Raw genomic sequence first — 24,857 nt, 5'->3', positions numbered from 1 at the left:
ACTCTGGGACTACTCTTGGAAATCATCCCTTTGAGAAGCCACCCCAACCGTGCAGTCTGATTTCTTCAGCCTCGCTGTGCTCTCTTTACCATCTCTAGCCTGACTCTACAGAGGACCCACTACTTTCTGTGGAAATGGTGGGTTTGCTTGTTTCTTACGACCGGCTGGCTCATGAACTCAGACACCAGGTTTTCTTCAGCCTCCTATTGAGTGCTGGCACCCAACTTACCTAACACGTGCCAAAGACGAAAATGCTCTCTCGAGTGTGTGATGATAAGGCAGTTCTAACCAGTACTGACTCTGCCTCGACAAGCCTATGTTTTGCACTGTTTTTAACCACATAAGAAAATGGTCAACTCTAATTGTAGCTCTTGAGAGTAACAAAACTCTGAGGAAGGGAAGGCCTTAGCTAGAAGGCAAGCATAGATAGAAAGCAGTAAGTAGCAGTAAGTGTCCTGTGGGCACTGCCATAAAGTTAACTGTTGTCCGGTGGGGGTCAATCCTGATTTCACTTCAGTTTCTCATGTGAGACATGAATGTGGATCTTTTTCACCTCACAGCAGAATGAAGCACAAAACTACTGAAGTGGGACCAAGACTCACTGAGGTCCACAGACTCCCTATTCAGACAGAGGGTCCTCTGAAAACACACATAATGTTTGCAGTAGGTTGTGGCTTTGCTGGTCCCCTATGTCCTGTTGGATTGCTCTGGACTCTCACATGTTCTCTTCTGATTATTTAACCTCTGTATTCCATTTACCTCTTGAGGGTTTCCCTGAAGGCTTTAAGAAATCTTGGGAAATTGTACATTAGGCAAATGAGCTCCATTACTGTTTAGGTAATGTCATCCGTTCTTATTTTTGACTTTTGTTCAGAGGCCCCCCCACTCTTTTGTTGCTGGAGGTTCTCTTTTTGTCCCTCCAGGTCCCGCCACTCTTCTCAGCCCCAAATGAACACACAGATGCTACATTAATTATAAAACTGTTGGCCGATGACTAGGGCTTCTTATTGGCTAGCTCTGTCTTAATTATTAACCCATTTCTATAAATCTGTGTATTTCCGCGTGGTCTTATCTTACTGGAGAAGGGTCCAGACCTGCTACTCCTTTGTGGTCTACAGTCGACTCTTTCTGGAGGGCTTTCTCTACATGCCTTTCCCAGAATTCTCCTTGTCTCCTAGTTCCTCCTTTCTCCCTGCCTCTATTGGCCACAGTGTTTTATTCAACAACCAATAAGATAAACATATATACAGAATGACATCCCCCATCATCATATTTTTTTGTTTAGTTTTGTTTTGTTTTTCAAGACAAGGTTTCTCTGTGTAGCCCTGGCTGTCCTAGAATTCACTCTGTAGACCAGGCTGGCTTCAAACTCACAGAGATCTGCCTGCCTCTGCCTCCCAATGCTGGGATTAAAAGAGTGAGCCACCACCATCCAACAGTATGGGACATATTTTAATTACATGTTTGTTTATGTAAATAAAAAATACTTGCCTTTTAATTAAAGAAGCTAAAAGTATGTTTGGACTAAGGATTTTTAGTGTCTGTCTTTAAAATTGTAATATAAGGGAGCTGTGTAGATGGCTCAGGAGTTAAGAGCGCTGGCTGCTCCTCCAGAGGTCCTGAGTTCAATTCCCAGCAACCACATGATGGCTCACAACCATCTGTAGTGGGACCGGATGCCCTCTTCTGGCATAAAGGTGTACATGCAAACAGAGCACTCACAGTGAGACCTGTCTCAAAACAACAAAAAATTTCCCTTTTCTTCCTGGATATATTACATGAAAGCCTTGCAGTGTAGTTCAAGTTCTGCTCCTTTGCCCTATTTACAAATGGGGAAAAAATTGAAAAAGATGGCTTCCTAAAATTGTTTTCAGTTTACTGCTGCACCCTTCATAAAGATTTAGAAATGAACTGGGTGGTGGTGGTGCACACCTTTAATTCCAGCACTCAGGAGGCAGAGGCAGGTGGATCTCTGTGAGTTTGGGGCCAGCCTGGGCTACAGAGCTAGTTCCAGGACAGCTAGGGTTGTTACATAGAAAAACCCTATCTCAAAAAACAAAAACAAAAAAATAAAACAAAGAAATGAAAGACAAGAGAAAGAAGAGTTAGAAATGAAGCTGGGCGTGGTAGTGAACACCTTTAATCCCACCACTCAGGAGACAGAGGCAGGTGAATCTCTGTGTGTTCAAGGCCAGCCTATTCCTACACAGCCAGTCCAGGACAGCCAAGGCTATGCCTTGGGAAAAGAATAGGATAGAAAAGAAAAAAAAAAAAAAAAAAAAAAAAAACTTCAGAAATAGTTAATAGAAAGTCCTCACAGACACACTTCAGTGGACATGATCTGGTTATAGGTTTAAAGGGGCTAAGTTCAGTCCAGTGAAATCAGTCCAGTGTTGAGGGAGTTTCCTTAATACTAGCCTTACCCTAAAATCCTGGAAGGCTGAATCTGTGTCCCCAGGCATTGCCCAGGAGGGTGGAATTTAGTCACTAAAATTGTCAAATTTTTAACAAATGAGACTCCCAAGAATCTGTACTTCTAGAAATGTCTCAGTGGCTAAGACTAGCTCATTGATCTTCACCTCCACCTGAAGTCGACCGTTCCTTGGGGCTTTCAGGACACTCTGCAGTTTCTGTAGCTCAGGGTTTCATGGCTCCTTGGCTGGGGTTTTTACATTATACATGCCTCTGGGAAAGTGAAACTGTGATTTTTTTTTTTTTTAACAATTTAATAGCATTTTCTTTGTTAATTAAATACAACTGATAATACATTTCCCAAAGTCGGTTAAATAAATCTTCCACATCAGCATTTGAAAGGCTGAGGCAGCGGGAATGCTGTGAATTCAAGGCTAGCCTAAGCTACTTTGTGAGTACCAGACCAACCAGGGCTACAGAGTAATACCCTGTCTCCAAAAGTGGAAGGGATGAGTGTTACAGGTAAAAAGAGGGGAAGAACCATCCTGATGAATGTGTTTGGTATACACATATATTTAGAATTTTACTTAGGACTTTATAGGGTTTTTAATGTGTTATGCACCAAGTGAGTTTCTAAGAAAAGGGAATGCCATGTAGCAGGATTTCCTTTGGTCACAGACTCTTTTCTCATAGAGAATATCCAGTGGCATTAATTAAAGTGACTACTCAACAATAGCATTCATGTGTTTTGCACAGATGAACTCATGTCACACAACTCCCTAAGATTCTTATTATCATCTGCAGTTTACAGGTGAAAAAGCTAAGGCTTGAGTGGTATTCCCACGGTCACAGCACTGGTAAATTCTGGAGCAACTGCAAGCAGTAGGCAGTGAATTCTTAAATGCCCACTACCCCACCTTTCAGGAGACTGCAGTATTACAGGGCCATGGTGTCCTGCTGGTCTTGGGTCTCTGGGCTCAGTTGTCAGCCTGCTTCCTGCTGCTGAAGGAGACTCTGCCTCTCCACTTGCTCTGCTACAGGTATTTCTTCCTGGATCATTGATGCCTGTGCTAACATAGCCAACTGCAGCACTCCTAAGTGTCAGTTATAATCTAAAGGTTCTCCAGACACAGTGAACTCAGGTCAGAATCTGAATGGTCAAGAAAGAGTCCAGGAATGAGAGGCCTGAGATGACCCCTAACACCAGGCAGGACTTGGAATGGCTGAGGGGTGTGAACCAGCCAAGGTAGCTGCAGAAGCAGAAACTTTGATGCCAGAATGAATGTGGCAAGCTGGGTATGGTGGGGCACACCTAAAATCCCAGCATCCAAGGGACCTGGGGGAGAGGACTGTGAGAGCAAGAGCAGCTTAGGTTACACAGTGAGATTCTATCAGAAAGATGGCAAAAAGGGGAAAAAATAACTTTACACCACAAACAGGTAAAGATGTCACAAGCAAGCCAACAAAACCACAGACAAATATCTTAAATATCTTGCTTGTTTAAAAGATTGAAGCAGGCCAACCTGAGCCACAAAGAAAGATCCTATCCAAAAAAAAAAAAAAAAAGTCCTAATACTCATTAAAATCTATTAGACTTGTGAGAAAAGTTGATCCATGTTATAAGACACAGGGTTAGGGCTTCTGTGTATCCATTCAAGAAATGCAAAAATTTCACAGAATGAAGGAAAACACATGCAAACAATAGCTCTGATAAGATCCTCCTATTGGAGGCAGGCAAAGATCTTTTATAATTCGGTAAAAGGTCAAAAAAGCTTTTAAAAAAAAATAGGTGAAGAATTAGGATACTTCTTGGAAGGAAGGAAGGAAGGAAGGAAGATCAATTATACTTGACCATTTATCCTCTACCCATAGGGATTTGTGGCTAAATCAATCAGGGAATAGAGAAGTTTAAAAAACAAAACAAGAAACCCATTGAATGGAAATTCAAAACTGGCTAGAAGTTGACCTGGGTTGCATAAGTCTAGGGAAAAGTGTGTTGGTGAATCAGTGTAGAGTTCTGAGGGAAGGTGAGGAGGTGGGGTCGTCTTGTGAGTGCAGGGGTTGTCACTCCTGAGCTGGGTGACCTGGATCTGCTAAAGTAACATGTTGTCTCCCAGTATTACCATAAGGTCAAATGCACACACGATACGGCACTATCTATTGTAAGGCGCTTTATAAACACACAGTAATGCCACAAGAGATAGAGATGATGGTGCTGATGACTGGTGTTGTATTTCCAGAGCACAAACCCAGAGGAAATTGATTCACATGATAGGGAAAAAGGGATTTCCACTGGGGCAACTAAGAAGTAAGATAGGCAGCGGGGATGCCTGAGGAGTCCAGAGCTTGAGAGGCATGCTGGAGGATTCCTTGTGTGTTACAGGGACAGTTAGACAACCCTCTAGCTCCCACCTTTAGACTGTTTGTTTTAAGATTTCAGGATGTCTTCTGTTCCCTGGAATATGTGTGACATTCCCTGTCTCTGTTGTAACTGACAGGCAATTGGTCCTCTATGGTCTGTTGAGCACCATATATTTTTACAGGATCTCAGAATCCAGGATGCATGTCAAAGATGCCATCCATACCTTATAGAGTCTGGTTCCAGTCTTTTCCAACAACTGTAGTAGTTTGTTTGATGAGGATATTTAATTGCTCATTAGCATTTCATTTAAATGAGAGTCATGGATCTGTTTAGAAAGAAAACTGCTGATCAATTGCAATTGCCCTGTTGTCATGGAAACAAGCTGAAATTGGACTGTAATTATATTTCCTTATGCCTGAAGTCATTGCTATAGTAATTACCCAATATCTATGGTCCCAAATTACATGATGCTTGTCCAAAACAAAAAATAAAAATAAAAAGAAGAAAGAAAAGGACAAAGGATAAGAAGCAGGGGGTGGGAAGTGTGCTGGCCTGGAGCATCACTCATTGTGCAGCTGCAGAGAACCGTCATTTTTCAGATGGGAGAATTTCCCTCTGTAAACAGCAACTCCAGGGTGTTGTCAGTGGGTCTTGGAATGTCCCCAGTGTTTCGAGCAATAGCTGGAAAGCTGTCAGGTAGGGTGATTTTAGTTCTAAGAAGGCATAGCTACAGTGTCAGCTGTCACTAAATGTATATCACGAGATGTCATGGAAAGTATGGAAGACATGGTGAGTTCAGCAATGTCCTTGAGGTCTAGACAGAGGCTAAAGATGACCACCCAGCAGTTAGGAGGATTGGTTGCTCTTCCAGAGGACCCAGATTCAGTTCCTAGCATCCACAGGCATCCATAACTCCAAGGTATCCAACACCCTCTTGTGGCCTCCTTGGGCACAATGCATTCGTGTATTGCACAGACATGCATACAGCACACTGGTCCAAAGCACTGAGTCCTACGCTACTATGTTCTACTTTCCAGAGCTAGAGTAATTGCCCCATCCCATCCTGGCATGCTGGGGAAACATGCATCTTTGTTCAGTAGAATTTTGGCAAAAGGGAAGCACTGCTGTTTTCTGAGCTGGCAAATAGACTGTTCACAATTAATGCAGAGTTTAGAAGAAAGCACAGTTGGCTTGGGTTGAAGGTCTTTACAGATGTCAATCACATCACAATAGATTGGAGGTAAAACCCAGGCACAGGGACATCATACACCTCTTAGCCCAACAGCCGCCTTCAATGATTCCTCCTTTTCATTTTGTGAGCCCCACATCTACATATCTTCTCCTGTGACCAAGAACACGTACTCTGTGACCCCACTGGCTACCCTGGCAGCAGCAACATAGCATCATGCCAGCACCATCCTCTGAAGCGGTCCAGGGAAGTAATTGGAAATGGCTTCAAAATCAACTGTAACAGTGACAGCACACCCTTCACCTGGACAGAGGTTAAAATGTTTGATCCTTATACAGTTGATTATGAGATTCTTAGCGTAATAATCTAATCTATGCATTAGAGCAGAGTACAGCAATTGAGCCAGGCATCAGCCATGCTGCCTGAGATCTCTGAGCACAGAGGTGAGACTGTCAGAGCAGCTGTGTACTTTGTTCTGTGTTCTGACAGAAGGGGGCCAAACTGATAATTTGCTCTGAAGTAGCCTCCTCCTGGAGTTAATTCCTTCAAATGAGCACATGAAGTGTGAGAGGAGAAATGCCAGTGTCTCCTTCCTCCTGTCCTTACAAATCCATAACCATCACAGGCCAGAGGTTTCAATGTTCTAGGATGTAGAGAAATAGGACCCCCAACCCCACTCCAGAATTAACTCTGCCAATACAATACACCTTACCTCAGAATTGACTCTGCCCATCCAAAGCTGCTGGCTGGTAGTTAATGGGTCCTGGGGTGCTCTCATAGGGTTTGAACCTCCCAGATGGGATGACAGAGCTGGAACCCTTGGAGCAGATCTGCTCCAAATCTTAAATGATGTTAGGCCAATGTTAAGGCCATCTTCTCTTCAGTTTCTTCCTCCCTCTTCACCCACTTTCTCCTCCTCTCCCTCCTCCATAGAACTTCTAACCTTCCAGATGGTGACTTTGATTTAGGAGTGTACATGGAGGTGACATCAAGTCTTTAGGGTGAAGAAGGAGCTTTTGGTCTACATGTTCCTGTTTTGGGTCTGCCCATAGTTTGAGTCATGATGCTACATTTGTTTTGTTTTGTTTTGTTTGAGACAGGATCTCACTGTACAATTCTGGTTGGCCTGGAGCTCACTTTGTAGACCAGGCTGGCCTTGAACTCTCAGAGATCCACCTGCTTCTGCTTTCCAAATACTGGGCTCAACGATGTGTACCACCTCACCTGTCTACACTGATCCTTAGAATATTGCTTTTCAATGCAGTATTATTCAAAACAGCCAACAAGTAGAAGCAGCCCAAATCTCCATGGATGGGTGAATAGCTAAAAAAAATATAAATGATATATAGTGAACCAATAATGGAAGAAGAATGGGACTGTGATATTGTCTGGTGGTTCTATGAGGTCAGTAACTTGTTAGAGCTGATCAGGGGCCTGGGTTATCAACCTCCCTTTCTGCATTGTCTCTGTAGAGAAATGTGGGAGGCTTGGAATAGGCCTGGGAACTCTAGATTTCCAGTCATACTCTTGAGCTCTGTAGTGACTTTTGAGGGGTCTTTGGACATGTCAGTCATGACAATCTTAGCCTGGATCTGACCTCCCTTGGAAAAAAACAGTGCCGGTCCCGGAAAAAGTGGGGAGAACAGAGTTTTATAAAAACGTCAAGCTTGACTTCATTACTACTGAGTTTGCAGAGATAAGCAAATAGCTGGATCCATTGCATGGCTTGAAGAGAGGGTTAGACAGTTATTAAAGATGTTTCTTTTCTTTATGGCAAAGTTATTGGATAACAGTTACATAAGAGGGAAAGAAAGGCAATGTGTAGAGCCAGGGGAGCCTCGTGTTCTTGCTGTCAGTGCTTTTGAGAAGGTAAGTATGGGGTCAGCAAAAGGTGGAAGCTAAGACCAAAAGCTGGTCCTGGTGCTTAGGAAGCCACAACGTTTGGAGGTTCAGCCTCTCTGCCGGTAATAGTAACAACAACAACAACATACAGCCAGGACAGAAATAGAGACATGATATTCTGATGTCCTGGACACCCTCCTTTTGTCATTTTAGAGTGCTGACTGCTAGCTAGAACCCCAGAAACTCCTGTTGCATGGTCCTACTAGGCTTAAAGTAGCCATCTCTTTGGCCTTTAAAAGCCATGGCCATGATTCTCACTGGTCTTAATGAAAACTCCCTCACAGACCAAGAATGTCTGAGCTTCCCAAGTGGTCCCTCTTCTCTTTCGAGAACTTTTTGCTTTTCCCACATGTGCTTGGACTCAACTTCAGATCTTGTTGAAATTAAAATGGCAGTGATTTTATGCACAGTGCTGCAGGGCATGGGTGTGGTTTATTATACATCTCTTGTTGTTCAGACGATGCTCTGGTTCTCCAGCATCAGTAAAAAGGCTTCACACACCAAGCTCTTCCTCCTGTCTGAGCAGAGGTGTGGCCCTCCAAAACAGGGGGCATCTAAAAGAAAGCTGTAGCAAAGCCACAGAAGCCCTCCTGCCTCCCTCCTCCACAGCAAAGAAAACAGAAGAAACAAGCTGGCCTACTTCGCAATCAATCGTGAAAGACCTTTAAATGTCAAGAATAAAGAGGTCCAGATGAACTCTGCTAAGGTACAATTTGTGGCAAATTTCCCCTCCACTCCTAATCATGTAATTTGAAGTCTCCAGCTGGTTAAGGACAATGGCTCCACCAAGCTCTCTGTCCTAGAACACAATTCAAGCTGAGCTCTTCCCCTGTGCAGGCTCTTTGGTTACCACTCCAGCCTGCCTCAAATGCTGAAACTTTGGGTAATATTTTTGTAGCCTTTGTCTCAGCCTCATCTTTAGAGAAAAGGAAGCCATCTACCTGGCAGAGGTGTTTGGAGCCCAAGTTGACTTGATATTAGTAAAGACTGAATATTATTATGCAAACAGCTGAGTATTTAGAGGAAGTGACTTACAAGAGAGTATTCATTCATGAAACCAATCAATCAATCACCATCCTCCTCTACTATTTCATCTCAGGGTTCTAAAAACAAAACAAAAACTAAATTTAACAAGAAAAGGGGCATAAATGTGTTTGATCTCCTTAAGGGTAATGGCCATATATAACAGGCTGTGCTTGAACTTGCTCTATAGCCAAGGATGACCTCGAACTCCTGATCTTTCCAAGGGCCAGGACTACAGAGCAATGGCTATATCAACACAAAGTTCTGATGCAAGACTATATATATATTATATATGTGTGTGTGTGTGTATACATATATATATATATATATATATTTTTTTTCCTTCATTTACTTCTGTGATAAAGTATATTGTGATATCACCATTGGTGCCTTTGGGAGGAACACCTAGAAATACAGATAGGGTAATGAAATCAGATCTGCTTAAAGAATCTCCTTACAGAGAGACAGTCTTGAGCACTTATCTTCTAGATAGAAAGAAACCCAGAGCTGAGCCCAATCTTCTGTACATAATTTTTCTGTCCTGTGGTCATTAGTGGCCTTTTGGTTTAGGGCAAGAGGCCAAAAAATGCAGGTGGCTGACAGAAATCAGCAGAGCTCTTGGAAAAGTCCCGGGGCTGGAAACACAAAAATTGGAGTTTGAGGCTGGGATCGTAGCCAGAATTTGAGAGATTAAGACCTCTAACTTTGGAATTAAGACCTCTAAATGGGAATCTGTATCAAACACCTTCTCTCAAAGATGGGAATCTATGAAGAAGAGGATAGACGAGGACAGTAAGAACCTCATGCTGGTAGATAACTCCAAGTAGACACTGTCTTCCAAACCCAACAGGCCGGATGTGCACATGAACTCAGACAGACAAAATCCCTGCATGGAGACAGGGAAGTAGACACAATCCCCCCCCCCCCAATACGCTATTTGCAATTGGTGCCTGCTGTGAGAGGGGAAATGCATTTTCTCCAATGGAGTGCCACTGAATCTGTCTACCATACTCTATGGAAGGCCTCATGCTCAGGAGCAGTTGGCTAACACAAAATGGATTCCATGTTTCCTGTGGTACGGTTTCATAATTTTTGTCTTAGGGGTTTTTGTTTTGTTACTTTTGGTTTTGTTTTCCTGGGTGGGCAGTTGTGGTTGACAGTGGGTGGAGAAGACAGACGGAGTTGGTCCAGTGGGGAAGATCTGGGATGACTCGGGAGAGAAAGATTATTATCAAAACATGAAAATTTTAAATAAACCGATTTTTTAGAAGAATGTAGAAGTTACAACAGAAAGAAAGAAAAAGATCTGTAAGAGAAAAGAAACTCAGAAGAATGAAGCCGAGTCTAAGCACCGGGTTTCCTTTTGAAGTATTATTGATAACCCTTCCCAGAGACTATAACTTGTAGTGAGGACAAATCGAAGATGAGTAAGTCCGAGCCTTGTAGAGGTTGCCGGTCAGCATGGACCACTGTGTGGTTGGCTTGAGGAATCCTCCTCACTTGCTGTTTGCTGCCTGCAGGGGAACCACTGAGTCCTTTCTAGAAGGAGGGAACTCATACTATTAACGTTTCCATTCGTAGTGTGAAGAATTCAATAAATGTTCCCAGGCATCTCAGAAACAGACTACAGGGGAAACAAGAAAGCAGGAGAGCCGAAGGGGCTAAGATCCTGGAGTCTCAGATGTGTTTAAATTGCTGCCGTTGGCCCATTCAAGAAAATAGTTGACATGGCAGAGAATCTTGTTGGGAAATTGGGATCTATTAAAAATAAGTGATTTGAGATTAAAAATAATCCCAAAGTTAAGAACTTCAACAAACTGCTTTACTAGCACATTAGACAATGTCAGGGAAAGTGGGCTCTAATTGAGCTCATCAGGAAGGTCTGGGTCAAGTCCCAGCAGACATAGCTTAGTATGAAAAGATGATAGATACAGAAAAGAGAACAAAAGCCAAGTGGCTCATGCTGGCCCTTTGAAGAGATATGAGAGGGCAAATGTCTGGAGACAATGTGAAAAAATAGGGGCTGAGCCCATGAAAGACATGAAGCACTTCAGTCGATCCTCCAAACCCGAGAAAGTTCATACCTGCCCCTGCCAAAGTAAAACTGCCAAAAAAGAAAATGACATGCAATATTTTAATCTTCTGAAAGGAAAAATCAGGTGATTTTTGTTTTCAAAGAAACAGCCATATAAGCATATCATCAAAATTCTGGTCAATAGCAGACCTTTTAAAATAGTGTTTTCTCCTTGGGTTTGGAGCATCACAACACCCACCATCACCACTGACTTTAGTTGACCGACTTTAGTCAACGATAGAATTTAGCCAACTCAGTATGGAAAGGGAAAATCAAGTATAGAAGAAAAGTTTGAGGTAAAAATGATGTTTTGTGGTAGAGAACCTAATTGCATTTTGGATAGGAAATTCTGCGACTCAGGGATCATATTATTATAGTTATTAAACAACCAAAATGAAGTCTCTGTTTATAAGGCCAGTATTTTAAAAAACAATCTTATCTTATATCCCACCAGTGAGAAAACAGTAAATAAAGATTTTTTATGAAAAAGTCAAACCCACCAGATATTTAGAAATAAATCTATCAGAATATGTTCAGGACCTACACTCAAAAAAGTACTAAAACAAGCAAAAGATTATCTTAACATGTTCTAGATTAGCAGATAAAGTATTATAAAGACATCAGCCCTAGACATGTCTGTAGATCTAACCAAATTGTGAAAGTAATTGCAGGAACATAGCAGACAGACAGAGATGAGAGAAGGGGGAGGAAGAGAATATGGGAGGATAGGATTGAATTTATGTAGAAACGCAAAGAAAAGCCATCTTGGGGGAAAAACAGCTGAAAAACAAATTAGATATTAAAACTTAAAAATCATAAGCCAGAATAGGCATGGGCTTATTTCTGTTTTGTGGTTTTGTTTAATTGTTGTGGAGTTTTATGTTTCTTGTTGCTGTGTTTTTGAGGCAGAGTTGCAGTGTGTAGCCCCAACTCATAACTATGGCAGTCCTTCTGCCCCTGTCTTCTTAGTTCTGGGCTTACCGACATGTGCCATCATACCCAGTTTCCCATCTGAAAAGCCGGCATTATACCAGTTCCTACACATAAATTTTAAATATTACAGCAGGAGGATTTAGATGTTATAGTAAAGAGGTGCACGCATGTACTCACATACACACACACAAACACATATACACACATTGTGTCTTACTGTATTTAGCTACACATGTGCACGCACGCGCACACACACGTGTCTTAATGTATTTAGCTAGAATCACTAATAACACTGTACTTCTTATAATTGTTATAATTTTTACAACTAGTATTTTTATTCTTTTTATCTGTTTAATATAATCATCTAAAGGCAGGGATGTTTGGACATCAAACCTGGGGCCAACACGGTAGGGCAAGCAAGTGCCAGTTCTTAACCTACACACCCAAAATAACATGAACACACATGCTAAGTACTTATGACTTGGTTAAGATGAACATGGCATACGGAATGGAATTTAGCTTGGCCTTGTTATGCTCTGCACATACAACTGTAAGAAATTAGTTAACATTTACTAAGCATCAAACATGGAATTGTGTGTGGGCACATACATATCTGTTGAATATTTGAGAGCCTGTGTAAATACGCAACTGTTTGCAAAAGCACCATGTAGACAGGCTAGGGAGATGGCTCAGTCAGTAAAGTGCCTGCCATGCGTGCATGAAGACTTGCGTTTGGGACTCAGCAGTCATGTGCAAAGCCATGCTTAGAGGTAAACACTTGTGATGACATCAGTGGGGAGACAGGGGGATCCCTAAGTGTGTTATCCAACCAGCCTCACCTAATGGACAAGCTGTGGGTCCCAGTGAGAGACCCTGTCCCTAAAAACAAGGTAAATGACTTCTGGGGAACAATGAAGGCTGATTTCCACCCTCTGCATGCATGTGTACACTCATGCGCCTGCACAAATGCACACTAAAGAGTGATTTAAACAAAGATTTTTGTAGGCTATATAGAAACGAATTAGTGTTCTTGTATCTGAATTGTAGCTAGAAGTATGAATTTAAGACAGAAACATGGAAAGGTTAAACCCCATGGTATGAAAACATTTTTCATGATGTCATTGGATGAGACTAGAAGTTTATTTTTTAACCTGTGTGAATAGCATCAGTATTTCTTAGGATTGGAGATGGTGATAGACTTCATTTCCCTTCATGCTTGCAAAAACAAGAATGCATCCTCATTCACAAATCAAGATGCTGCCCTACAGAGGCCTGTAATTCTCCCAAACTCAGAACTGTTATTGCAGCTACTTTGTATCTTCAGCCTTTTGACACACCAGCCTTCCTGGCATGTGCCTTCTTTCTTCCTCTTCCACACTCTCTGTCTTTCTTGGGTGACCATACGCTAAAACTGCCTCTAAGATATGTCAACTGGCTGGCATAGGGTTGCATTCAATCAGTTACTCTACTGCTTCAACTTGGATGACTTTAGATGTGGTACTTATCTGCCCCCTCACCGCCCCTGCCCCATCTAATAAGATGAGAGTATCAAGGACTAAACAAGATGATGAAATTAACACTCTCTGGTCAGGCTTCATTACACTAGAGGTTGCACAGCTGCTTGTTCACACCTAAGGTCACGCAGGCTCTCACCCAAGTCTTTTGTCCCCAAACCTCAGGTCTTCCTTAACATACTAATTGCAGTTTTGTACGTAAATGCCATAATTGAATCAGTCTTCCCAACTCCATCTAGACAGTCCAGCTGGGGTGCAATGTGGAGGAGCCAGTAGAGGGTGCCTTTGCCCTGTGCTTTTCTGTGCTTGGCCTCGGGGAAGCCTCCCATCAAGGCTCTCCTCTTGGGAGGGAGGAACAGTGATGCTCCCTTGGCCTTGAGACCTGCTTGTGTCACCTTGCCATAGGAAGGGCAAGCTGCTATATCAGGCCGAGTAAGGAATGGCTATCTACTGGGGCTTCCTTCTCCTGAGTTTCCCACTGTTTGTTCCTCTCATCAGGTAGATGCTCAGACATCTTTCAGGTGCAGCCCTACAGCTGCACGGTGTCTACTTTCTGATTTTTTGATGCTAAAGAGTAAGCATGGGCTTCGTGCTGACTCTACTTGAGCCTCTACTGACTGAACTACATCCGGCCCCGTGGTCCATTACTGTAACAAAATACCTGAGTACATACAGAAAAGTTTGTTTGGCTCAGTTGGGGAGGCTGAAAATCCAAACAGCATGGTACAGGCTCTGGTCATGGTCTCCTGGTTACATTATGTCAATGTGGATAGCATCACAGCAGGATAGATAAAGAGGCTGCTTCTTACATTATATGTCACCTGGGCAGAGTCACCAGGGTACGGAGAATGGCTGGGTCTACTCTTCTTACTCATTCAGGAGAACTGTGGTCTAATGAGAATTGCAACAATTCCTTCTGAGGACAGTGCCTACAGTGACCACCCCCCCTTGAAGGTTTTATTACTCCCTAACATTACTACTGAGGACCAAGCTTCCAACACTTGGAGCCTTGAATTCAAGCCACAATTAAACCATAGCAGTTTCCTATGAACTATGAATCTATATCATGTTCCGTATTCTCAAAATGCATCAAAATGGCTCCAACATGGATTTCTCAACATATTGCCCTTGGTTGTATTCCTCAAGTATTGATAGTCCCTTCTTCCATAGCCTTGCTCTGCGTCAGCACTGCAGTCTGATTGGATGGGAAAGAAACCCTTACCTCTTGTAGAGCTGTGTGTCACTTCATCAATACTGGTTGGCAAGATTTTCCAGAACAAACTTGATAGGGACAATTCATCCACCCACGCAGGTCCTCCTGTTAATAACTGGGCAGGGCCATTGGCTCTACAAATAAATACCTCCCTCAAAGTTCTGAGAGAGATTGTGAGAGAGCCACATTCCCTGTCATCTCCTCTGCTCCCTGTCTGACCCTCTGCAGGAAGGCATGATGTTGAAGGACTTTCTGAATAAGATAAGAGATGTGGGCAGAAATCCTTTGAGTCAGGAAAAACAGAAAACTGAATCTGGAGAAGACATCTATCATCCTAATAAAATGAAGCCCGTGGTTTGCATTCCAGGTCCTTCAACTTTTCTATGGGAGTGCGGGCGTTCTCCCATGACAGTATTTTTATCCCTGATGGGGGAGCAGAAAATGAGCAGACAGTTCAAGCAATGTCACAGGACAACATCCTGGGCAAAGTCAAAACTCTTCAGGTAAGACAGCTTGAGACAACTGGAAGCTCAGTGCCAGAGGAGCCCCACCCCACCCTCGGGAGGGTTGGTCCGTGGGGTGCGGGGTGCAGGGGAGAAGCTTGAGTCCTGGGATCACTCAGTTTCCTGTGAGAGGCACACTCAACACTGCTATGCCCACCCACCCTGCTTGCCTTCTCACCTCCCCGCTCCAGTTGTTGATTTCCTGTGTGACTGAACATGAGAACAAGTTCCTAAGACAAGCTATTGGGCTCGCAAGTGGGGGAAAGAGCTCCTAACCATTAAGTTACCCGAGCTGCCGTCAATGTGCACCTTCTATCGTGTGAGTCTCAAGACTATTGTGCCTATAAATGAAGCTTCCAGTCACCCTGTCTTAGGAAGAACCTTGCCAACTCCCTTTCAACCTGCTGTGGGGGCAGTTTTCTTACCAAATGTTGACTCAGCTCCCTAACAATGAAAATGTAGTAAAACAGTAAGTACTGTATTAAATGTGGTTAAAGCAGTGGGCCCAGGAAAAGTAAAAGGAACAATGACTAAGGAGTCTCATTATATAGGGTTGTCCCTTTGCCTGGAAGCATTTCCCTCACCAGGAAGCAATGCCAAGGCAAGCATTTCTCTGAGATGGGAGTGTTTGGGGACTTTGTAGACTTTGAACAGAGGGCTCCGAGCTGCTGAGTCCCATCTGACTGTAAATCTACAACAGTGAATGGATGATAAGAAAATGAGCGACCAGAGCTGGGCGTGGTGGTGCACGCCTTTGATCCCAAAGAACTCTGTGGTTCAAGGCTAGCCTGGTCTAAGGAGCTAGTTTCAGGACAACCAGGGCAACACAGAAAAACCTGTCTCAAAAACCAAGAAGAAAAAAGCAAGGAAAAAAGCAATTGTGACCTGAGAAATGATTGGTACAAAGAAGCCTTATACTCTAAGGTAACTTTCCTACTCTTTTCACACGGTCTTGTTTCTACTGAGCACAGGCTGTATATTTTATGACCTGTGTTCATACAGGCAATGGAAAGTGATATAGGATAAACCAGGAAGTAATCAATACCCTGGAACCACACCCATGCTTGCCTAGATCCTGATGCCTACAGCCACCACTGGCTAAGGCCACATTCCTCCCAGACAGCCTGCCCAGCCTGACTTGCAAATCCCAGCACTTCCTAGCCAGACTCCTCCTCTCTGTTCCTGCAGGCTGTGCTCTTACATTTGTAGACCCTGAAGAAGCAAGCTGTCACTTTTCACAAGTTGAAGAGGGAGCACAGGAATAGCCAGGGAGTACTTCAACCTACTTCCCTCTGCCAATTCTGAGCCCCTGGCTTAGCATATCTCTTTTTCTAAAAGGAATGGTATGCAGAAATCACTCCATGAAACAGCTGCATTTTACAGGAGCATAGAGATTCTTTGAAAGGCAGGTAATGGCCTGCGGCCTTCAACAGTATCTGTTCTGCCACATTCGAAGCACACCACTCTCACCTTAAAAGCGGGCTTAAGAGTGCATGTAATTGTGCAGTAATGAGAAAAAATAAAAACTTAATCTGATGTAATAATAAAACGTGAAACCGTCCACTTCCCTGAAGTGACAGTATGATTTATGCAGCGGGAGAGGGGGGCAGAGCAAAATGAATATTGAGTGTGAGCGGTCTCCTTCTGTCTGCTGAATTGTGCTCCTGCTATTGGACTTGGAATCTTCCTTTGATCCCTATAGTGATTACTTTGGGGCTTTCAGAGGCTTTGCTCTTCAAGGTGGAAAATGGGGACCATGGCCAGAGCAAAGGGGATTTTTATTTTTAAGTGACCAAAGGTTTAACTGAATCACTCCCAAAAGACTATGCTTTATTTTTCAGTCGACTAAGCAGTATGTTCCTGGTAAGTCCCCCAAATCTAGTGACTTCATACACTTGCATGGGTGCTTTGCATTTTCCCACCACAACGTTGTGTGGCTGCTCATTCTCAGTAAGAAGCAAACAAGACCGCCCGCCTCCGCGTAGACTCCAGCATGGAATGAGAGGGTTCAGCTGTGTCCGAGGCATGTGTGTTTTTATGTCTTGAATTGTCATTGCGTACACGTCTATGTTCTTTTATTTGTTTGTTTGTTTGTTTTGGTTTTGAGAAAGGGAATGGATAACACCTATTTGACAGTGAATGTCCTGGATAGACGATTAGCCACAATTATTTAAATATTCCTTTGTAATGAAATTTCTCTGGACTATCATTTAACCAAGAGAGAAAAAGAAAATGGTTTAAGAAGCCATCCAGCATTTACTTAAAGCTCATGAACACGGGTGGAAAGGTGTTTGTATTTGGAAAGGTTGTCCCCTAGTGGCCACTTGTGTCATAGCACCTAGAACTGCCATGGTGCACCCACAGGACTTAACACAGGAACACAGCACAGTTGCCCTTCCCTGTCTTAAATAATGTCATTATATCATGGCAAAATCTCCGTAGCAAACTAGTGAGCTTTTTAAAAGAACAAGAACACATTCTTTCCGACTATAAAAATGTGCACTGCGACAGCAAATTTTAATAAACAGTTCTAGAGATTAAAACAATAGTGTCCCTTTTGAAGGCTCCGTACATAAGCCAGTAGGATGAATACCACTTGAGTGACAGAACACAGAGCAATGAATGCCACCATATGTTCGTGTGGCCTTGGCCGAGTAGTTATTTAATCTCTGTGACTCTCACTTCCCCCATCTGAACAATAAGGGGCCACAGTGCTGGGCCAGCCTGAAGGGTCCTCCAGGGCTTAAAGTCCGGAGTCTGTATGAAGACACTGTTCATTGCTGCACATGGTGGCTGTAAAAACTTTGCACTTGGTTATATTTGTGCTAAAATGACCTTGACATTACCCATAGCTTACCCTGGAAGCTCAGATCAGGAGAGCACCTCTCTACTTAAGGTCAGATGCAGCTGTGAAGTATGTACCCACTGCTGACAAAACTAGGAAGGAGCCCATCTATACCTGCAGGTGATTTCTATAATTGTACCACCCTTTTGTTAGGAAATGTCAAGGTTATTTGTGCCACAGATTATTTGGCCATAGGTGTAGGTGCCAGCCTCGACCCATAGTCGCTAATATCTCCTACTGAGCTGGTCTTCACTTGAGAATTCCAAAATCCTACATTTGAGGATTTTGACAGCCACTGAGGGCAGAAAGAGAAGTACCTGCTCTTAACCAGCTCTTCCTAGAGCAGGTGTCTAAATCCCTATGCTTTATTTTTTTTTTCAAATTCACTTTTTGTGATGGGAGTATCTGCAGTTTGCTAAAGAAGACAGCACCTTTTCCTGTCTCTGCAGTTTGCTCTTACAGACATGGTTTGAAAAAAAAAATGGCTGGAGGAAAAAAAATCTAGGAATTCTAGATACAGGCAGTGCAAAAAGCTGCAGAATACAGTGTGCTTGGCATTTCCATAGCACAGCATCCAGCCTCATAAATATGGATGTGAATTCCTGTCACATCCTTCCCAAGCATCCCATATTACAACAAAATGGCCCAAACTGGATGAGTAAAATATAGTTCCTCTTAGCTCACATTCCAGCCACAACAGTAGCTCCATTCATAGCTGCCAGCAACACACGCCATCGGTATATGGACTGATTTCCACGTTCCTCTCCAGTTATAACTGACGCGTGCAAAGGCAGAGCTTGTGGGGGAGGCAGACTTTGGGGCCAGCTTATAACAGCCTAATTTTCAGTAATTGCTCGCTTCTATTGTGGGTCCTCTCACGACAATGCCTGACCAGTGAGCAAATGAAATCAATAATAAAAAGAATTTATTCACATAGAGCTCAGGCCACACCTCACATCGCCAGACAGATTTTTAGCAGTAATCTTTTAGTTGTCAGTACATCTAACAAAATGTCACAGCAGTCCAGTCTCCTTTGAGTCACATAAAGGTTTGGAGAAGGGACCTGTGGAGAAGGGAGTGAGTCAGGGTGTGAGAAGATGGGTCCTTAAACACCAGTGGCTCGACCACGTAGAGCATTGGGCTTCAAGTCCTGCCACAGCTTTGGCCCACAGGCTCTTGTCTGAAAGCCACAGGACACTCCTTTATCTGGACACAGAGACCAGCCCTATTCCCAGTCTCAATATTCCCCTTCTGCCCCTAAGTTCCTCCCCCTCAGCTCCCCAGCCACTAGCTAGTTTTCTCTAGGGCATTTCAAATTGGCTTATATCCTAATGAGCACTCTTTTGTTGTCAGTAGCAACTGCATTGTTTGTGTTGTCAGGATGCACATGTCTGTGACATAAATCAACCCTTTGGCATGATCACACACTCCCCCTCCCTCTGCCCTCTTCCCCTGCTGTGTCCTGCAGGTCCCCAGCTGGTGCATCCACTGTCCTGGGCCTTTCTCCCCCTTCTTTCCTCCCTGTCCCTCGCTTCCCACTTCATGTCTCAGTGCTCCTCTGCCCCTTTCCCAAATTGATTCTACACACTGACCCTGTCCTTAGCCATCAACCGCTTCCTTTGCGTTCCCCTTCCTTTCCGTCTGTAGACACAACAATCATCCCATCGATGGACTTCGTTTCTTTCCGTCTCGGCTGTGATGTTGGCCGCAGTCTTTCTTGTCCCTTAAGTATCAGGATGAGCCAACAACAGTACTCTGGTCAAATAAAGTGACCCTGCTTGTGCCTTTTGTGATGGTGGCAAAACTCGTAATTAAGTGGCAACACAGTGTTGTGCCAGGAAGTGCAATTATGGGTGTCCTTTGCCTTGCAGGTATAAGAAATGGCTTTCATCTCCATTGGTCAATGGACACATTACAGTTAGGAGGACTACAGTGTTCTATAGCACAGTAGGGTAGCTATGGTTAATAATTTATAGTACATTTCAGGCTAGAGTAGAGAACTTTGAACATTCCGAACACAAAGAAGTGAAAAATGTGTGAGGTGATGGATATGCCGATCACCCTGGGATGATTATTATGTATGATACACATCTATCAAAACCTCACAATAATCCACAAATATGGACAGCTACTATTCATCAATTGACGTGGCAAATGCCCATAATTTCCATTCTGGGGGGGGGGGATGCAGGCAGGAGGATCGAGAGTCCGAGGCCAGCTATGTAGCAAGATGCTGTCTCAGAAGGGAAAGGAAGATTCCCCTTACCTGCCTCCCATCCCAGAGCACAGGCAACAAAAAACCCTGCCAGTGGGAGTCTCCCCAGTCCACTGAGATTTAAGGCAGTCTCAGCTCATGGCCAACACTCCTAAGGAACGTTGGAGTGGGAGGCCACGGGAAGCACCCCACCCCCTCTACCCAGATCCCCACCCTCTGCTCCCAGGCCTGTGGCTGTGACTTGGTGTCCTCCTGTCTAACTCCATTGGCTGTTGTCAGTGTGTTGCTTCTTGACCTGCTTAGAGTACATACTAACTGCCGCTTCCTGCTCGACTTGTTTTCAGAGGACACCCTTTTCCAGCAACCTGCAAACCTCTCGGGCTGCTGAAGGTCTCCTTCCCTGGCTGAACGGGGGCTTTGGGTGTGCATTCTTCCTGTGAGGCCAAGAGCCCCATGCAGGCTGAAATCACAGCAGACCAAGCGCAAAGCCCTTGCACCCGACTTGGCATGCTGGGTGGCTGAGGGTGGGGTGCGCTGCACAAAGAGGGGAGACTTGGGGGCTCATCTCTGTCATGCATCTGCAGCCTTACTGCTTCTGGGCAAGGCTGGGGTGGGGAACAAGCTGGGTGAAGGTGGGTGGACTTGGTCCCATTGAGTTCTAAGGGAAGAGGAGACAGTTCCCTCAAGGGATTCTTTTGCCGAGGATCTTTAGAGAAATAGTAAATCTCTTTATGTAACTGTCCCTGCGAGAAGGGAGTATACCATCAAATTTATGAGCACTGGTGTAAAGTACAATGATCATAACTCTGGATGTCATTTTAAAAGACCCTGGCTCAGATTCCTTTGGGGCCACTCAGCCTTCCCATGAGCTTGGGCCAGTCACCTCTCCCCACAGGAGCCTGGACTTTGTTTTGCAGAGTGACTGGGTTTGTCTTAGTTTGGTTTCCTGTTCCTGTAATTAAAGCCCTGACCAAAGGCAACTTGGGAGAAAAGGGTTTGTTCCATCAAAACAGGATACAGTCCATCATTGAAGGAAGCCCCCGGTAGCAACGCAAAGCAGAAACTGGAGACCATGGAGGAAGGCAGATTAGTGGCTCACATTCACCTACCCTTCCCATACAACCCAGAACCACCTGCCCAGGGGTGGCTCCACCCACAGTGGCCCGGACACTCCTCCATCCATTAACAATTAAGAAAAAACGCTCCACAGATAGGTCCACGGGCCCTTCTGATGGAGAGAGTTTTTCAGTTGAAGTTCTCTCTTCCTGGTGCCTCTAGTTTATGTCAAGTTCAGCACAGGGCTGGAGCAGTTGATTGCTAAACCTCTTATTGGAAGCTCCATTGGATTAACTATTACCAGATTCAAGGTAGATAAATATCAAACTGTACTATGTTGAAACCATATAGCTCTAGAACAGCAGTTCTCAGCTGGGGGCAGATTACCCCCAGGAGTAACTGGGCAACATCTGTAGTCAGTTTCCCTTTTGTAATCTGGATCCTTACCCAATCTTTCCTGCTAATTATTGTTTACAGCCCACTTCTCCCCTTCCTTCAGGTGCCCTTCTAGCTGCCACCTGCCAGTCATCGGTCCTTGTTTAACCCTTTCTCCTCCCTGCCCCCACCCCAGGCTCCTTGTGGCCCCTCTTTCATGAAAAGTAATTGTAGCAAAGAAAGAAAGTTGGATCATTCCCATCCCTGGTTTGATTTCAACATTCATCAAGGAAAGTCTTGCTGACCCTGGGACCTTCTTCACCTCTTCACACCTTCTTCACCTGTGACCCACTGTGTCCAGAGCAGGTGGTTTTGACATGGGGAATCACAAGCTAGGCGAAGATATATAAAGATTCACAGAGAACATAAGTCAGAAGGGACTAGTGAGTTCAATGTTGCACCCACCCCAAGAGTCTTCATTTCTCCCCATGGTTCCTACATTTCTGTATAATTTCTTCATGCGTTAAAAACCTTACATAGATGGATCAAAAAAATTAAAAACACGTATCTTCAACCTTGATTCAGAAACACGGTCCCTGAACCTACCCAAAGCTGTCATCATTTCCATCCAAGAGGTGGCTGGAGTTTTAAAGGCTTATGGCTCAGAAGATGCTAATAAAGTGGACTTGCTGAAGGGTTGCATCAAGGTCCCTTGGCATGACAGGGTCTCTGGAAGGCGGCTGGGCATGACTCTCCCCGGGGAACCTGGTCACAGCTGTGGAGACTGCTTGGCTGTTTCAGAATGTCTTCCCCTTGTTTCTCCCCAGCGACAGTTGGGCAAGAATATCAAGTTTGGGCAGCGGCCGTCTAATGCCATTCCCATGAAGAAGGCAGGCAGTGTTGACGCTAGCTCCGATGAGGACTTCTTCCTGACCAGTCCCATGGAAATTGTGACTCAGCAGGACATTGTCCTCTCAGACACAGAGAACAAAGTAAGTCTCCTCCAGGGGGCAACTGGATTCTGATAAGCCAGAGATCAGGGTGAGGACCAGGGGACAGTGGCCTATAGTGGGGGAGTGTGTGTGGGGGTTAAGTTGAGGAGAAGCTTTTCTTGTGTTTAACCTATGACCCGAGGGTACCGAGGACCAGTGGGAAAGATGGAGAGGAGAAAGGCACAGGCCCTCTGTAGATGCCCTTGCCCAACACCTTGTGCACATCCTTCCAGGCTTGGGTGGCCAAGGTGACTCTGGGAGATCTTGCCTGGCCCCACCCCAAAGCTGCATTGTCTCCTCCGTAATTTCAAGTTCATATCCCCCATCTGCATCTGTTTGCATAAAGTTGTTTCCTCCCCATCTCTAAATGTTAGCTTTCTTAAAGCTGAAACTGCGTCTTACACATCTCTTGTCTCCTCGGGACTTGGAGGCTGCCAGCTGAGTAGCACTGGCTAATTATTTGTCAAATTGGACTCATTTAAGAGAGATGGCAGAGAAAGCAGGGGTGGGGGTGGGGTGTCCAGTGAGAGTGCCTCACATAGGCCAGCTTAATGCCCCTCAGCTGGAAAGAAAGTCACATTCCATCCAGCAGCTGACTCTCCAAATGTGGCGTATTGACACTTTCCAGGAAACACTTGAATAGATCCAGAATTCTGAGGTCTTCCAGCAGCACAGCAGAAGCCTTTGTATAGGGGAAAAGGCTCAAAAGCCCTCTGAATAGTCTGGGGTTCCCTAGTGACAAGTGGATGTTGAATCTTTCTTAGAGCTTTTTCCACACTTTGCCTACCACAATTCCAGAATCTGGGTGTTTGCTATTCAAACGGGCATAGCTGTTATCGGCTAATTATGTCAGAAGAGTGGACATCAAGGCAAGCTGGTAGCAGTGAAAAGGGACAGTCCATCTTGCTGTCACCTCCGCTGGGGCCTGGCCATTATGACTTCTGGCACCCACATGTTGACACATGGATGGTGGATGAAGCAGGAAACAGTGGTCCTTGCTCTTGGATTTTAAAATGCTCTCCCCCATCTGTCCAGTATCAGGCAGCAGCCATCGCTCTAACACAGGGAATTCATGAGGCCTGAGGGATGGCCCTGATAATTTTTTGGCGCAGAAGTGCTGTGGCCTCAGGGAAGAGGGAGGCTCTTTGTTCAGCAGACCTTGTCTTAGCTGTGGGTGTTACAGAGATGAGCAAGATTTATCACGGGAGGGCCTCTGGTAGTTTATATCCTAATGAGAGGGTGTCACCGAGCACACAAGTCAGCACGCAGGTAAAGATAACCGATTCCCATCAGGCAAAATGCTGCCTGCCAAGAATAAGACAGTAAATAACTGTGGGAGAGAGGCTGCATCCTCAGAGGTGGGCTTGGGAACAGACCAAGGGGTGATAAGATGGAAGAATGTTCTAGGCACAGGAATGAGCCAGAACAAAGATCAAAGAGAGCATGCTGATCTTTAAAAGAAGCCCCGGGAGGAAGCTGGTCAGGTGTGGCCGGATGGGCACTGGGGGAGGCAGATGCCAAGGCCAGATGCTGGAAACCATGAAAGGGAAACTCCAGTTTTGAATTCTGAGTAATAGTGAGTAAGGAAGGGTCTGGAGCTGACTTGTGTTCTTTTAAATTTATCCATGTGTGCATGTGTGTGCAGGTGAACCTTCGTGGTTACAGGAGAGCAGATGCCCCCCTCTGGAGCAAGGGGCCACCCTGATCAGGCATAGACGGTGCTGGTTATTTGCTTGCGCTTCCTGTCCCCACGTTTAACCCAAATGCTCTCTTTTCTGTCCCAGTCCAGTGATACGCCAAGTTCCTCCAGCCCTCTGAATCTACCTGAAGCCGGGAGTGAGATGGAAGAGAAGGTAATAGGGATCTTTTCATTTGGCCTCTTTCCTTTTTTGTTACAAACCGCTGCTTCATCTGTTCATAAACCAGAGCAACCAGGGGTAGAGGTTAAAGCATCCATTTCCATGGCAACACAACCGCTAGACTCGAGCCCTGCTCTGAAGAATAGCCATGCTCCCATAATGCCTAGGGAGTTTTAGACAGTGATAGCTTCCCTAAATACAAATGGATCGTGCACTTCAAGGCATTGTTCATCTGTTGAGAAAGACATTCTGGAATGTCTGCAGGCTCTCAAGACTATGAGGTACAAATGTAAGGGACAAACCCAAGCCCAATCTTACTTTCTGTACTTTTACTCTCTCTCTCTCTCTCTCTCTCTCTCTCTCTCTCTCTCTCTCTCTCTGTCTCTCAGA

The 24,857-nt window shown here is 44.5% G+C and overlaps 1 protein-coding gene across 5 annotated transcripts in view; it reads left to right on the top strand.

Moving 5' to 3' along the window:
• The window catches only part of Cracd (capping protein inhibiting regulator of actin dynamics), a 108,878-nt gene that overhangs the window by 66,206 nt on the left and 17,815 nt on the right, over positions 1-24,857 (top strand). For 3 of the 5 annotated variants that reach the window (XM_051198291.1, XM_051198287.1, XM_051198286.1), the window contains exons 3-5: positions 14,990-15,125; positions 22,444-22,608; positions 24,393-24,461. In XM_051198291.1, the coding sequence (XP_051054248.1) occupies positions 15,006-15,125; positions 22,444-22,608; positions 24,393-24,461 (354 nt within the window). In that variant the 5' untranslated portion in view covers positions 14,990-15,005. Of the gene's footprint in view, positions 1-14,989; positions 15,126-16,947; positions 16,989-22,443; positions 22,609-24,392; positions 24,462-24,857 lie in introns of those variants that run through there. The other 2 variants (XM_051198288.1, XM_051198289.1) reach the window with 2 other exon arrangements.

Source organism: Phodopus roborovskii, unplaced genomic scaffold (genome assembly GCF_943737965.1).
Source record: "Phodopus roborovskii unplaced genomic scaffold, PHOROB, whole genome shotgun sequence".
In the NCBI taxonomy this organism is placed as follows: domain Eukaryota; kingdom Metazoa; phylum Chordata; class Mammalia; order Rodentia; family Cricetidae; genus Phodopus; species Phodopus roborovskii.
The sequence above is the reverse complement of the archived record's forward strand: the minus strand, read 5'-3'. Positions and strand labels throughout refer to the sequence as shown.